Source organism: Euleptes europaea, chromosome 20, assembly GCF_029931775.1.
Source record: "Euleptes europaea isolate rEulEur1 chromosome 20, rEulEur1.hap1, whole genome shotgun sequence".
Classification (NCBI taxonomy): domain Eukaryota; kingdom Metazoa; phylum Chordata; class Lepidosauria; order Squamata; family Sphaerodactylidae; genus Euleptes; species Euleptes europaea.
Window position 1 is genome coordinate 24,363,919 of NC_079331.1, and position 15,683 is coordinate 24,379,601.

General features: G+C 44.8%; 1 protein-coding gene across 1 annotated transcript in view; it reads right to left on the minus strand.

The window, feature by feature from the left end:
• The window catches only part of UACA (uveal autoantigen with coiled-coil domains and ankyrin repeats), a 49,470-nt gene extending 48,829 nt beyond the window's left edge, over positions 1–641 (minus strand). The window contains exon 1 of the mRNA XM_056865877.1: positions 517–641. Within this exon, the coding sequence (XP_056721855.1) occupies positions 517–552 (36 nt within the window). The 5' untranslated portion in view covers positions 553–641. The remainder of the gene's footprint in view (positions 1–516) is intronic.
• Between the last annotated feature and the right edge of the window lie 15,042 nt (positions 642–15,683).

The following is a 15,683-nucleotide window of genomic DNA, read 5'->3' on the forward strand; positions in this document are numbered from 1 at the left end:
TCCCATCGTGCTGCAGACAACTTTTTGTTATTTTAGCACCATGGGGGGGGGGGAGAGTATTACTCCCCTGTTAATGGAATCTGACATGGGTTACTTTAAATGTATTTCAAATGCTTTTTAATGGTTTTATTAATTTTATATCTGGGTTTGCAAGCCGCCCTGAGTCTGGCCTTCAGGCTGGGTAAAAATGCAATAAAATAAATAAATAAACAAACAATAAACTCTGTCCAAAATTAAATTCTAGGAGGCTGCACACAGTGGATCAGCCAGAGTTAAGAGTCCAAGATTACATGGAAAGTTCCGCAAATACTTAACAAATCTAGAAATACCATCATATATACTGGATAACATAGCTGTTAATAACAAATACCCTCCAAATCAGCCACAGAAGTAATTCTGTAATATGGAGCCATTGTGATTTAGACCACCAAGAAGGGTCAATACATTCTAGGGCGAAGGTTACGGTGGCCTTGCCTGCATATTACTGAAGTTTGCCGCCACATGTGCAATACCTACGGTGTTTTTCAGGGCGCAGGAAAACCAGCGACTCATCCTAGAGCTCCCAAGTTGCTGCTGCTAAGAACAAACAAGGCATCTGACATTCAGGTACAGAAGAGGAAGCCGCCAGCCAGAGTCCAAGCAGGCCCTTTGTTGTAGGCTAGAACCTCCCCACCCTCCCGCGTCCAACTGGGGCCATCCTTCTCTTAGCTTGGCTCCCCAGTCACGTTCTCTCCATCTTCGGGGTCTTCTTCAGACTTCATCGCTCCTGAAAGGGCCAGACGGCTTTGCAAGACAGCCTCTGCCCAGCACAACCGTCGCTCCCGGTGTGCCGTGCCAGCTGCTCTGGCTGCCCCTGCCAGGCACCCTACAACAACATGGTTTTTGTTTCTGCTGCTTCTATGCGGAGGACTGACTCCTGCCACCGAGACTCAGACACAGTAAATAGTGCCCAGCTCCAAAATATCCTATAAACAATATGCAGACAGTCGCACACCAGAGCTATTTTTTGGTTTGCCTGGTACTTGATAGCCGAGCGATCGAAAGAAATAGCTAATAATACATTCAGTGCATGCTCATCTGTTGAGTAATAGATTACGGTCGCTGGCGGCCAGCAACACAAGAATGCACAAACTGATCCGGCCACGAGCGGGCGACACGCTCTGCCAGCTGACCAAGGCAGCAAATACGCCGTGCCTAATTAGCTTTGAAATGACACTTTCCAAAGGTCGCCTCTCAGCCACTGCGAAAGAGGACATTATAAATACCGGCAGCACTGCAGCAACCAACTTGCTACCAATTGCTTACGGCTGGTCCTGGCTTTGCGATCAACACAGCACGAGGAATGCATGAGTCTATTTTGAAAAAAGCATCCCAGTAGTTAAATTAGAAGACCCGCGTGCCTTTCCTTTAAAAATAAATAAACAACAAGAAATCTCTATTCACAAGCATGAGCCCCATTCTGAAGGTGAGGGGGGTTCAGCTTACTTCTGCTGCCAGGCTGTCTCCGGCAGGGCAGCTGAGAAGCCCCGCGGAGGCCTGTCAAGACGTTAAGCAGACAACCCAATGATTAACGGGGCTGGAGCTGCCGGGTCCTCTTTCCCTTATTTTCAAACTTAAGCAAGGAAGAGGCACTCGCCAGTGACTCGGATGACCAGGGCTTGATATGGAAGAGACGAAATATGCCGGACTACTCAGGGTTGGCGGTGTCTGGCCCAGGGCCGAAAATACAGCTTGCTGAGATGGCCCTTCAGGGAAACTGCAAAGAATTCCCAAACAGCAGGTTCAGGGCTCTCTGAGGAATACAATATGAAGGCCCATGGCAGGAGAGGTCTTCAGTTCCAGCTCCACCTCCACCCCAAGGTTTAGCAACATTAAATATTTGCTCAAAACCCTGCTCATTTTCAGCCCCCAAGTGCTCACCTAAATAAGGCTCTGTGTCGCTTCCAAAGGACACTGGAGCACTGTCGGAATATCCAAAGCTGGTAAAAGCTACTGATATTTCCTCTTTGGAACCTATCCCACTCAACGCAGGACTGAAGAAAGGTCATTCAAACCTAATGTCCGAACACTGGCGTGCTCCTGCATATTTGCAAAAAGAAAGAAGCATTGGAGACAAGCAAAGATTAACTGTTGACCTCGGGCCCTGCTACTGACAGTCCCTGGTCATCCACCAAACCCTCCTCCTGCCGGCCAAGAGTCATTTTGCACCACTGATCAAACTCCCCTTGCGGGGCCACCTTCCTCCCTGTGCGGCAAGAGGCCCATCCCTGCTCCAGCATCAATCACAGCGAACTCTCTTGAAAGGCACGCTCTCCAGGAAGGCAGCGGCAACCCAACCACCTTCCTACAACAAAACGACATTCCAGTAAAAATAAAACCAAGATGTTTAAAGGAACTTCATGCAGCAAGTTGGGCTGGCAGTAGTTGAGACTGTGAGACAACTCAGGTTTCTATCATTAAAAGTTCAGACAAAAATTGTATTTCTTTTTTAAAAAGAAGACTTAAGATGCGACACGCGAACTGAATGCAGAAACCCTGGCTCAGTTTAAATGACGACACACAGCCAATAAGACAGCTGTTAAAAGAATAAGCACTACAGACTGATAGAGTTCATCATTCCTTTTTGAAGACCACCCTCCAGAAACTCAGGTTGCCCGGCGACCTTCCGATCCTGCCAAGGCCACGTCTGCCTTTGCTCAGCAGAAGCAACACCCCACACACACACACACACACGCTTAGGATGGTTTGGCTCTGAGGATGAAAAAGCCAGGCCCCTCAAGGCAGCTCTGAAGAGGTCAACAGGAACACTTCTCGGCAGCTGACCCAAAATGCCTGCCTCTGGCTCCAGAGGCTGAGAACAAGCGACTTGGGAGGTTGGCCTGTCAGAAGGCCTTTGCGCACAGAACCCAAACTGCACAGCCATTCATAGATTGGAGGAAAATCTGCTCTGGGAACAGTCACGGCCATCTGTACTGAACCTGGACACACAACTAACCTCCTTTTTTTTTTATTAAATAATATATTTTCCCTGTAACTGGATCACAATGCGTGTGTTCGTACACAACATTCTAGGGCGCAGATTAACTTCATTACTAGTCAAATGCTCCTCATCATTCTGATACCCTGGGCGTGTGGCAGGCTTGTAAAGGCACAAAGGCACTCTGGGTGGCGATGGGGGGAGCATAAAACTGGAATATCAAAACCAGTTAAACTTGATTTGTTTACATTCAACACGATTCAATCACAAGTACAATCTTAATATGCTGTAACGGCATTTTTCACACCGAGATCCAGGGATCTGTGGAGGCCTAAAAGTCCTTAATATGGAGAGGAGACAAACCCTCCATGTCCACCCAGCTCCTGCCAATTTGCTAAGATTGGGGCAGGGAACTGAAGTAGCCCCCTCCTTCGTCTGAGTTCACAGAATCACCACCATCCACAGTCACCTAGCTTCCGGATTACTTCAGAGCGCTAGCTCGAAAAACTCACAGAGCATACAAAGCTACCTTATACTGAATCAGACCCTTGGCCCAGCAAGGTCAGCACCGTCTGCTCTGACTGGCAGCAGCTCTCCAGGATCTCAGGCAGAGGTCTTTCACATCACCCACCACCTGATCCTTTGAGCTGGAGATGCTGCTGGGAACTGACCCTGGGACATCCCGCACACAAGCCAGATGCTTTCCCCTGAGCCACAGCCCCTCCACTGATCAGCTGCCAGGATCCAGTAGCTGAGCCCTAAAAATGCTCAACAGCAAGGCACCGTCCGTCATAGCTACTTAAGGTGCAGGACCAGCTGGCTTTCATTCTGTTCTGCAACACAAAGGACTTCTCCACAGAGAGAGAGAAACACACCACCTCCATAATCGATAGCAGCCAATGATGGTTTTTCAAGTGAATACTGAAAGTTCAGATGGTGTTAATCTTTTTCTATTTCTCTGGGTCTCTCTGAAAGCTCTTCCAGACCCCTTCCCGCCCCTGTTCAGCCAGCCTCTGACGAGAACTTCTTATCAAACAAGGAAGTTTCTTTCCAACTCAGAGTCCCTTCCAATCAAGGGGTAAGACTGGTGAAGACTTGGGTTCGGGCCTTTTGAGGGGGGGGGGGGCTTGTAAAATTGGCCATCCTCTGAGATTGGATCATTAAGGCCATGTACCCACTATAAAAAATATTTTACTCGCGCTTGCTTTTAAAGTCCACCTGATGGATTTCTCATTGTATTGTTTGAGAGCAGGGACCCCCATGGGACATACCCAGCTTGCAGCACACCTTGAGAAGTTGTCTGTCCCACACATGACAAATGCCAAGGAAGGAAGGAAGGCTTGAAAGTCCATGACAATTTCCAGGGTTGTTAAAGTGTGGGAACCAGCGTGTATCTACCAAATCCCCAAATGCCACCTTGAGGGTAGATACGTGTTTTGCATAAGCTTATAATACATCTAACAAGTCCCTTGAGACTTTAAAAGCTAAGTGAGAGTATTTCACATCAAAGGGTAACTGCAGCACCTACTGGCAAAGTTAACGTTCAAGGCATGTCTTGTACCAAGAGAACATAGATTGTTCTTGCAGCTCAGGATGAAGCAAAACAGGATGCTCTTAAATTAGCAGAGACTGTGGAAAGGGCATTCTGCCACCGCGGGCACAGAGAACGAGAGGCTTGGCGAGTCTCAGTCATAAAGACTATTTATAGATTCTACTTTTAAGAGGTTTGGAATTGCACAAGTAGCAAGACTAAACTCCAGGTCAGAAGCTCAGGACAAATTTCTTTTTACTTCATTCCATGGGGCTCCATTCTTGTCACATTATGCTGTGGGGAGAGAACACTTACGACCAAAGACTGGCTATTCTTAGCATCTGCACTCAGCCAAAGAAAAAAGACAACTGTATCTTCCTTACCAGGCTTTCACCCTCACTTGCTGGTCATCGGAAAGTGGTCCCTCTTGCCAAATTTGAGAAGAGAACAGTTAGACTGAAGCCTAGTAGAACCTTGGAGACCAAACAGATTTTCAGGGTAAAGCTTTTGAGAGTCAAGGCTCCCTTTGTTGAGAAGAGAACAGCTTACCGCAGAACATCAAACCTCTAAGGCAGGGGTCGGCAAACTCATTAGTCAAAAGAGCCAAATATCAACAGTACAACGATTGAGATTTCTTTTGAGAGCCAAATTTCTTAAACTTAAACTATATAGGTAGGTACACTGTTTATTAACTTAATAAACTTTAAAGTTTTAAGTCTTAATTAAACTATAGGTACACTGAATAAAACTTGATATCATACTTAATAATGATATTTTTATTGATAAAAATTAAATTGTAAGTCCCTGCCATTTCCCCCTCCCCATCTGGAGTCCTCAACTGGAGGCCTGGTCTACAGCCATAAAAGCCTATTGGTAGACCTGGCCTCCGGCTGAGTCCCATTGGGAGGCCAGGTCTACCCATTGGCTTTCTTGGCAGTAGACCTGGCCTCCGGAGGCCCATAGAAGCCAATTGGTAAGACCTGGCCTCTGAAGGGGGACTTTTTTCCCCCTCCTTGGAGTCCAGGTCTACCGCCAAGAAAGCCAGTGGGTAGACATGGCCTCTGAGGAGGGAAAAAAGTAAGTAAGGCATCCATAAAATTAAATCATGACAATGACTGAAAAACACTGTACATTTTCCCCATCTGCATTCTCAAAACCCTGCAGTGGGGCTTATTGTTGAGTTGTGCATCTGAGTGGCAAATCCGAGGCAAAACCTCCCATTCATAAATGGCCAATAATCCCCCATGCAGTTTTGAGAATCTGGATGGGGAAAATGTGCATCTGAGTGGCAAATCCAAGGCAGAACCTCCCATTCACAAATGGCCAATAACCCCCCATGCAGAGTTTTGAGAATCTGAATGGGGAAAATGTGCATCTGAGTGGCAAATCCAATGCAAAACCTCCCATTCATAAATGGCCAATAACACCCATGCAGAGTTTTGAGAATCTGGATGGGGAAAATGTGCATCTGAGTGGCAAATCCAAGACCACCTCCTCCTCGCCGGTGCCTGGGCTCCTTCCTACCTTCCCTCAAGACCTGACCCAGGACTGCCCCGGGCGAACACTGACGGGCCCCGCGCCCCACTTACCTCCGAGCCTGGGGAACAGGCGGCGCAGCGGAAGCGTGCCGTGGATGGAGCCAAGCCGCGGTGCTGGGCCGAGCAGGGAGGGGCGAGCGACTGGGGCCCCGACAGCCATCCCCGACGGGAGGGCGGGCCGGAAAGGCATTCTCCTGACCAGGATGCTGGGGCTGAGAGGCGAGACCAGGAGCGACCTGGGGCAGGGCAACGCCCCAGCCGGCCGGCGCGCAGATGCGCAGACGCCGACGGCTCCAGCACCATGTGGCCCTTACAACAAGGGAGAGGGGAGCCAAAGCGGGGCGGCCTAGAGGAGGCTCCGGGGGGGAGGTAGCTCTCGGGCCGGCTGGCGGGAAGACAGGCCCGGACGGACACCAGACGGCCCCCCGACCAGACAACCCACCGGAGAGGAAAGGGGCGGGGCTGGAAACCGGGAGGGCCCTTGGAAGTTCGGGGAAGGTGGAAGGGGCGGGAAGCGCTTCAAACCCCCGCCGGCCAGCTGGGTGGGACTGGAAAGAGCCGCACCCAGCTAAGGAAAAGCACCATTTCACATCTTCAAGACTTCTTCATAACAAACAAAGCCCAACCTTTGGTCTGCAACCACCACCTCCCAACAAGGTGCAAAAAGCTGTTGCCAGGGATTCACAGCTGGTACAACAACGAGACTAACTGAAAACATCACCGAGCCAACAAACTTGGGGGGGGGTGTCACACCCTTGATTTGATTTTTTGTACAATTACAGGTGAGTAAAGTGGTAACAGGAGACATTTCAGCAAGGCCCTGATGATATACCAACCACTACCTGTCCAGATTTAGACAGCACAAAGCTGTGGTGAGGAGGCTTTACTATAGTAAGATGCCCTATGGGAGGGCAGGGGACTTGCTCCTGAAGAATACTTGGAGGCTTCAATCTGTGCAGAAGGCAGCTGCTTGTCTTTTCTGGCACTGGGCACCATGCTCATATTCAACTATTCCAGCTATACCCATGGCCAGCTGGCCTCCAGTTGCAATTCAAAGTGCTGCCTTTAAACTTCTAAAGCCTTTCGGCAGCCTGGGACCCACCTGCCAGTTACCACCAAACAGCAAGCCCTATTGGCGGTGTTGCCATTCCATCAGGTATGGCCAATGGTGGCAACACCCACATTCTTGGATCACCTCCCTAAAAGGTGCAAAAAGCTGTAGCTAGGGATTTGAAGCATCTCTTTTGGGTTTGGCAGTTGGCTAATTATTGCATGTGGCTGTTTTGTCCTAATTGTATATCTGGGTCTGTATTTGACGTTTTATTGAATTTAATGGATTTTCGGTCAAACTACTCTGAACTCAGGAAAAGCAATATATACAATTTCAAGTATAAGAAGAAGAGTTGGTTTTTATATGCCGACTTTCTCTACCATTTAAGAAAGAATCAAACTGGCTTACCTTTTCTTCCCCACAACAGATACCCTGTGAGGTAGGTGGGGCTGAGAGTGTGTGACTAGCGCAAGGTCACCCAGCTGGCTTCATGTGGAAGGGAGTGGGGAATCAAACCCGGTTCACCAGATCAGAGTCCACTGCTCCAAACCACCCCTCTTAACCACTACACCACGCTGGCTCTCCAGTTAAATAAGGCTTTGGTCTCCTGACACAGCAAGACATGGCAGGAATAACACATAAACACCAGTCTGCCACTGATAAGAACTACTTGGGTGCAGCCACTACAGTCCACCCTACTCGGACCGCTGGCAGGCAGCCCCCTGTGTCTGCAGGAGTCAGCCTTCTTTAAGAGACCGGCTCCTCCTCATTACTTTGAGTGCCCTTGCCACAGTCCCAACTGCATCTCTTAATCCACAAACAGCAGCAAATGAACAGAGAAATACTGTGATTTGCACCAGTTAGTTGGTTTAGATATGCTGTTAAAGAGTTTTGGATTAAGTGGTTCCGTGTATGCGTCCCCCTACAATGTTCTCAGGATTGGAATAAATTCCAGCATTATATTCTGATTCAGCCAAAACTGCTCTGCATCCACGTATTTCCAATCAATGCAACACAAGGCAAAATTGCTCAGAATCATTCTGATACAAAATGTGCTTTCACTAGAACCTCAATGATCAGGAGCATCCGCCAGATTATTTAAAGTAAATTGTATTCATTGTACTCATTTCTAATCATTGGCCTGTTCTGAATACATTTTTTTAAGTGGATAGTTCTCAACCCCTGCCTAAGACCTCCAGCATATAGTATGCAATACCCAGGTGATTAAGACGATAATTCCATAAATTAGATACATTTTAATACCTCCTTTTAAATCCTGTCTAGAGGGATTATAATTCTACAGGCTTCTGTATTTGTTCAGACATAAAATACAGCAGATAAGATGAATATGGTTTAGTTCTCATATGCTTTGTATAACTGATACATACATACATATGTTTGTGCCCATGTACTTGTAGATTTAATAAAAACAAGAAGACAGTCCCAGTGGTCATGCCTAGTTTTGGGAATTTAATCGTTTCCGGTGACCAAGAGAGGGAAATCTAAATGCAGAGGGTTTTTGACGTATTCTTTAACACCCTGGAGCTACAAGGTCAATTCCCCCATCATCTCCACAAAACTCAGCTTCACTCAAAAATGTAATACTTTACAACAAAACTCCTGTTTTGGGATTGTGCAAGATACCCCAGGTATAACTGAAACATGAGTATTACCTGATAATGGAATCTGATGAACACATGAACAATCTTACCACAATCGTCAATGTATTACATGGATGCTTCATAGACTTCAACAAAATGAGTGCTTGTACAGAACGCCCCCCAAAATTGCCACAGAATTTAAGCAGGTAGGTACTACTTTTGAGTAATGGAAAATATCCCAACCTACCACCACCACTCCCGCCATATTACAAAGTGACGAGCACCAGAAATGAAGATATCAGCTGAAGAGTACCGAGGAAAATCCATTGAAATAAAAGCTTTTTTTTAAAAGCCTGGCGCAGAACTTTTTACCATCTTTTCTGGGTCTTCTACGACATGCGCACCGTACTCTGCTGCGGCCCGGGAGTTACCTGTTAAAGACCCGATGCACCCCACACAGAACCATCTAACAGTGTCAGGCTAAAGAATTTAGCAGTACCTTATATCTTCACAATTACTAAGAGAAAATGTATACAAAATGATGTATAAATGGTATTTAACACCGAAGAAACTAGCAAAATCATTTGCTTCAATGTCACCAAACTGCTGGAAATGCAATAAAGAAATAGGCTCTTTTCATCATATGTGGTGGACTTGTGAAAAAGCTAAGAAATTTTGAGAGATGATATATAATGAAATAAGGTTGATTTTAAAACAAAATATTCCTAAAACACCTGAAATGATGATACTAAGTATGATACCGGATACCATTTTTACCCATCGAACCTTTTTGATTTATGCCACCACGGCTGCACGATTGATATATGCGGCTAAATGGAAGACAGGCGAGATACCAGACAAAAAAGATTGGATAAAGAAGATGCTGGAATTGACTGAGATGGCGAAGCTTACAGCTTTGATAAACCAGAATGATAATGTACAATTTTGGGGGGAATGGGAGGCTTGGAGAACTTACTGTGAAAATCAATTTTCAATGGGATCATTTAAAGAATATTATTTGATCTAATCCCTTATCTATACTTTGTATTAATTTTATATTAGGTATTGATTTAATAATGTTGGATAGGATAAGAACAGGCTAAAAATAATATCGGGATTAGCTCCGTTAGCATAAGTTTATACAATTTATTTTTAGATGGAAGAGGGAGAGGGGGAAGTCATTTTACTGTTAAATTAGTGATATTATTTGTTTTTTTATTTTTATTGTTACAATTTAGTATTGGATATTGTTTGTATGTTGATATATTAAATGAAGAAAATTAAAAATATATTAAAAAAAAGAATTTAGCAGTACCGACTCCTTTCAAAATAAGAAATGGACTGGGACTAACCAGAATGATTTGATAGTACAAAGAATGCAGAATCGGTAGTAAATCCAGCACCCCAAAACGGGTGTTAAGTCTTGATATAATCTCTAGCTTGCTTCATAAAATGCCAAGCTTAAGCTCCTGGCTACCGGGGTGGGGATCACTCTTAGAGATGCGACGGCCCAGGGGAAAAAACACAGAAACATTCGGACAAAAATAGATGCTCCCCATTTCCTCCAACTTTTCCAATGGAACAACTATAAATTTGGAGGGCTCTCAAAGGGAAAAAACCTACAAAATATTTTCTTGTCTGGAATGGGGCACTACTGACTTAAAATGTGTAGTGTGAAGATGTAAGGCAATTTTACACCACTAGACATATGCTAAATACACGTTCGTTGTTTTAATGTGACTAATTTTGTTCACCGTAAACATGGGAAGCTAAGCAGGGTCAGTCCTAGTTTGTATTTGGATAGGAGGTCACCAAGGAATACCAGGGTTGTGACACAGAGACAGGCAATAGCAAACCACCTCTGTTAGTCTTGTCTTGAAAACCCCATAAAGGGTCATCATAAGTCAGTGGTGACTTAACGGCCTTTTACTCACACAATTAAGCATGCTACGATATGTATGATGGTAAATATTGAAGAGTTTGGTGTTTTCAATATATCTGAACATCAGGTGCTTGACCTGATGTCCAGATATGTGTCCAAATAATAGTCTTATTACAAAAACCGTTTTCTATTTGCAACCTTGATTTTTTTGTCTCCCCCCACCCCTTGAAAAAACGAAGGTGGCACAACTTCTGGCTCCTTCTCAAGAACTGGGTATACTTAAAATACTGCTAATAGAAGAGGCATTTATAAGTCTAAATTCCATAAACATGCTCAAAAGTTCCCATTTTTTCTTAATTAAAATGCAACGCCAAACAGAACCATTTAATATGCGAAGTCATAAATTATGTATGTATGCTGTTCAAGTAGTAAAACTATGTTTGATAAATACAATGCTTTCTTATCTTTGTTTCCCCCACAATGTCGATTTTTCCAGGGGTGGGGTGCTGCTTTTACTCCATGGCAGTGGTATTCCAGACATTTCCCTGCTGCATTTTCAAGCCAAATAGCATTTAAACTGCTGTGCGCAAGTTTCCCAATCCCTTCTTCTCCCCCTGCATGAACTGTGGTGTTTGTTTACATCTCCTCTCCCTTCTTCCTGCTGGCTGGCCTAGACTTGTCTTAGGGCTTCTGCCAACAAACCCTGGCACACATTTCAAACCACACAAGTCCGCAACCTTTACTTTCAAAGGTGGCACGTGCCCAGCCCTGTGGACAGCCATGTGAGCAGAGTCCATTCAGCCCCTCAACCAGACACACCTCTTCTCTCGCCCAGGCTGCATCTGCAGCCGTGGCTTTCCCCAACAAGCAGCAGCTACTGCTGGACATTCATCGCCCTGGAAAGGAGGATGGGGACTCTCCTGCAGGACGCAGCTGAGGGTCTTACCTGACGGCAGGAAAGAGTCACATCCACACTGGAGGGTGGGAGAGAAAGCATGCCAGCCATCGTGTGTTTCCAGCAGGGCCCACCTCACGTACCAAAGAAAATACTGTTTTCGCCAGAATAGCAATAAGCAAGCACTGATTCCCCCTTGAACAACAGCAGATTTGTCAACTCTACACAGTGTTTCAGAACTGCAGGATGGCTGGCACAGCACGTGCAGACCAAAGATGCTGACCCCTAAAATAAGTAAGCCCCATGAAAAGATATGCCCCAGAATCCGAACCACAATGTCAGAACAGCCAGGATTGATCTAATCCAGCATCCTGGTTCACGAAACAGCCAAACAACAAAAGGGGGGGGGACTCAACCGAGTGGCAAGACCCACGACTTGGGTTAAGAGTTGACATCAAGCCACACAAGATATTCAGTATATAAGGCCTCTTATTGTCAATGATTTTTCAAAAAATTCTAGTCATAGCAAAGATTATGAGTTATTTTAATTTGGCTTTCTTTTTGTCTACCTTCTTATGGTTTTCAATTTTCAGATAAAAATACCTTATAAGGTGCATTTCCGGATGTGTTTTTAAATTATTCTATATTCATGACCATTGAGGAAGGCCTATTCAGGCCGAAATGTGTGTGATCCAGTATTGATCATTTATATTGAATGTATATCAACTGTGTATAAGAATTTTGTAACGGACAATTTTATATGTGGCCTGTAGAACAGGCCCTGTGTTTTTAACAATTTTATAGTGTACACCTTGAATAAATATAATTATTTTGTTATAGTTTATAGTTTCTATCTCAACCTTCACACAGCAGCTGACCAAACGTTGTCGTTCCCCCCCATGTTTACAAGCAGGTCCCAGAGACCAAGCTGCCTTCTGTTGCTGCCCCTCCCAGGGCAGGTTTTCAAAAGCTTTCTGTCATTCAGCTTGGAGGGTCCTCTTTGACATTACAACTAACAGACACTGATAGTCTTCTCTTACTCCATGAAGTGGATTAATCCATTTTTAAGGCCATCTAAGTTAGTGGTCTTCACTGCTTCCCGTGGCGCTGAGGTCCCCATACCAGCCCCTGCAGACCTCCCTTCTTCACTTCCTCCAATGTGAGAACGGCCCATTTATTACTGCTACTTAACTGTTTTACTAATCCATGCAAGCACTCATCCTCTTATCCCATGACTGCTAAGTACCCTTTGGTAAAGATCTTTGTTAAAAGCTTTTTGGAAGCCCAAGTATGTCCCACACTTACTCAAAAGGAAGACAGCGCTTGTTTTCCTGATCTGCTGTGAAGAAAGAGAGGTTATGGTCTTATATTTGAGCAGAAGGCTACACAGAGCTTGCGGTTGCCCTGGCCTCCGTGCTTCCCTTGGCTGGATTACAGCAAGGGAAGCAAAGCCAGAGTGCAGGTGAGCAGTGGTGTCTCACCTTGCCGCCACACCTCTCTCAGCTGATGCACCACCTGCTGAACTGAATGGAGGAGGCAAGGTCAGAGCCTGCCGAAGGGATGACGGAAGCAAGGAAAGACACCACAAATCAGCTAAGTGCCAGTCTTACCTCCCCTGCCTCAACCCTAGCTGCCTGGTGGGGCTGGCAAGTGACAACGGCCAGCTGAGAGGAAGCACATCCTGAAGACGCTGGGGGGGAACAGGTAAAGAAACCTCACAAGCTCAAAAGGCCTCATGAGACTGGACCGGTGGAGAGTGGGAGGGAACCAGGTAAGGCAAAAACCCTCCCCTTACTGGGGGATATGGGGATAAGCCCCACCTTTGCTCCTCCCACAGCAGGGTTCTATCATTCAGAAAGTTCCATTGTGATTTCTGGCAGTTCTATGAGTCTCCTGTAATATGAAACAGCAGACCGTATGGAGATAGAGGTATGAGAGCAAAAGAAATAAGAAGTTAATATGCAAATTTAAACTCATGGTGGTACTGTATGCTGAAGAAGCTAATAATACTGAGGCCAGGAAAAAAAATGTAATGCAGCAGAGGCAAATGTGTGAAGACGGAAACAATTAAGACAGAAGGGTTATGTGCTACCTCAATGTGGAAATCACTCAGTGAAACCAACAGATGACACTCTCTCATGAAGTAGAAGAACAAGCTGCTGAATTTGTGTGCACTCAAAGAGATGACAAAAAACCAGTTAACACAGGAAATAATTACACTGATTGCTCAAGGATAGCCTTAACACAATATATCCCACAACAAGAATTCAAGGCAGTGTTGCTTGGTGCAGATAAGTGATGCATCGTACTAGTTTTTGCTTATGGCAAAGAAGGCCAGTTTGCCAACATCTACCTTCTGCATTCCAAAAATGCATGTAAAGAGCACAATTATCTGGGTAATGCAGACGAGACAAGAATACTTTGGCACAGCATCCAATTATACTGCTGAAGGAAAAAGGCACAAATTCCATGTGGAGTTTATCCATTCATTTATATAATACATCATTAAAGAAACAGTTTTAAATCTAAGTGGGAAAAGATGCTGAAAATTCAGACTTCAGATTCTGGGTAGACTACCTTAATTCACATGTACTACCGGTAACTGGAAAGTAGTATTTTTGACTGTCCTTCAGTGTTACTCCTCTGAAGATGCCTGCCACAGCTGCTGGCGAAACGCCAGGAAAGAAAATACCAAGACCACGGTTATACAGCCCGGATAACCTACAAGAACCAATGAACTCTGACCGTGAAAGCCTTCGACAGTATTTTATAAGCTTTCCATAGTTCATATCAAATTAATTTTATCCATTCAACCGGTAAGGATATTCGCTGCAAAGCACCTTCTCACTATATGGGGCTGAGTGTTCTCCAAAAAAGGAATTGTGGGGTGAAATTATTTCTGTAATTGAATTATTTGTGTAATTGAAGCTGGACCCAATGAATACCATCTGTGGTCTGTTAGAAAGATAGTGAGCTGATGATTTTAACATGATTTGGAATGTCCTGACACGAACCAAAATTTCAATGCCTAAGTCATGGCAGCAGCCCTTTCAGAACTATTAAAGAAATTAGTGTTGTCTTGAAACAGCTAATCTTACTGGATAGATACAAGAAAGACCATACAGTATAGAGACTGGTTCATACACTTTTTCTCTTATTTCATATTGCATGTTGTTATTTCAATAATAAAATTCACTTAAAGAAAAAGCCAAAGGTTACTAGCCAGTCAAACCAGGGGAAATTTAGATGCACATCTGGAAAAATAGCTCTCTGGTCTGGAGAATAAAGCAAAACCTTTTTTGGCTGGTTTTCTAAGAGGGCCAAGATCATTTTCTTTGAATACAAGGGGGGGAAGTCCCCAAAGGAGACTGTTTGAGAATTGCTTTTTTGTTTGAGATGTGGGAAATGCTTTTAGAGCATTGCTTAGAAGACATCGGCCCTAAACCACAATTTAGCAACAGCAGAACATTCCAGACCGATTAAGGCATCACAGGAGGAGAGCGACCTTGCCCTCTCGCGTGTGGGAGGGAAGGAACTGACAGCGGGCAGAGAGCACCGGCCGGAGAGCCTGCTGCTTCTCAGTTGGCTAGAAGAACCCTCCATTCATAGCCCCTCTTAAAGTGCATGCTTAAGCATTAGAGTCTTGGCCTTATCTAGAAAGGCGCTCATGAATAAGAACAGGTCATTCATTCCTTCCTAGCACTTAAAAAAAACACTAGCAAAGAGATTTCCTTGCGGACAGAAATGAATTCCAAGGGAACGCCCGTGAGTAGGAACAGCAAAAGTTTCATACACTCCTACTTTGCCACAGGAAAAGGGAGTTGTATGTTTATGAAACTGTGAGTTCTGACAAGCTATCATCCAAACACACGCCACCTCTACACGTACTCCATGCCTACATATACTATGAGGAACACAATTTAATTCAGCTCTTCAAAATTAATTTTTAAATTTAATCCTGTATTTGTGTTAGCATGCAAACTCCCTTTCTAGTAATAAAATTAACAAACAAGATGGAAGCATCCATTTTATCTTAAAAGCCAGCAGAGTTTAGCTGGCAAATATGGGCACACCTGAGTCTTAACCAGGCTGGAACACCTTCCCTACTCAACTGACGCGTTATTAGTACAACCTCTCCAATTTAGAAGCTTCACTTGAGAATAAAGTAAATCAGTATTTGATGGCATGGGACCACAGTCTCACTGCAG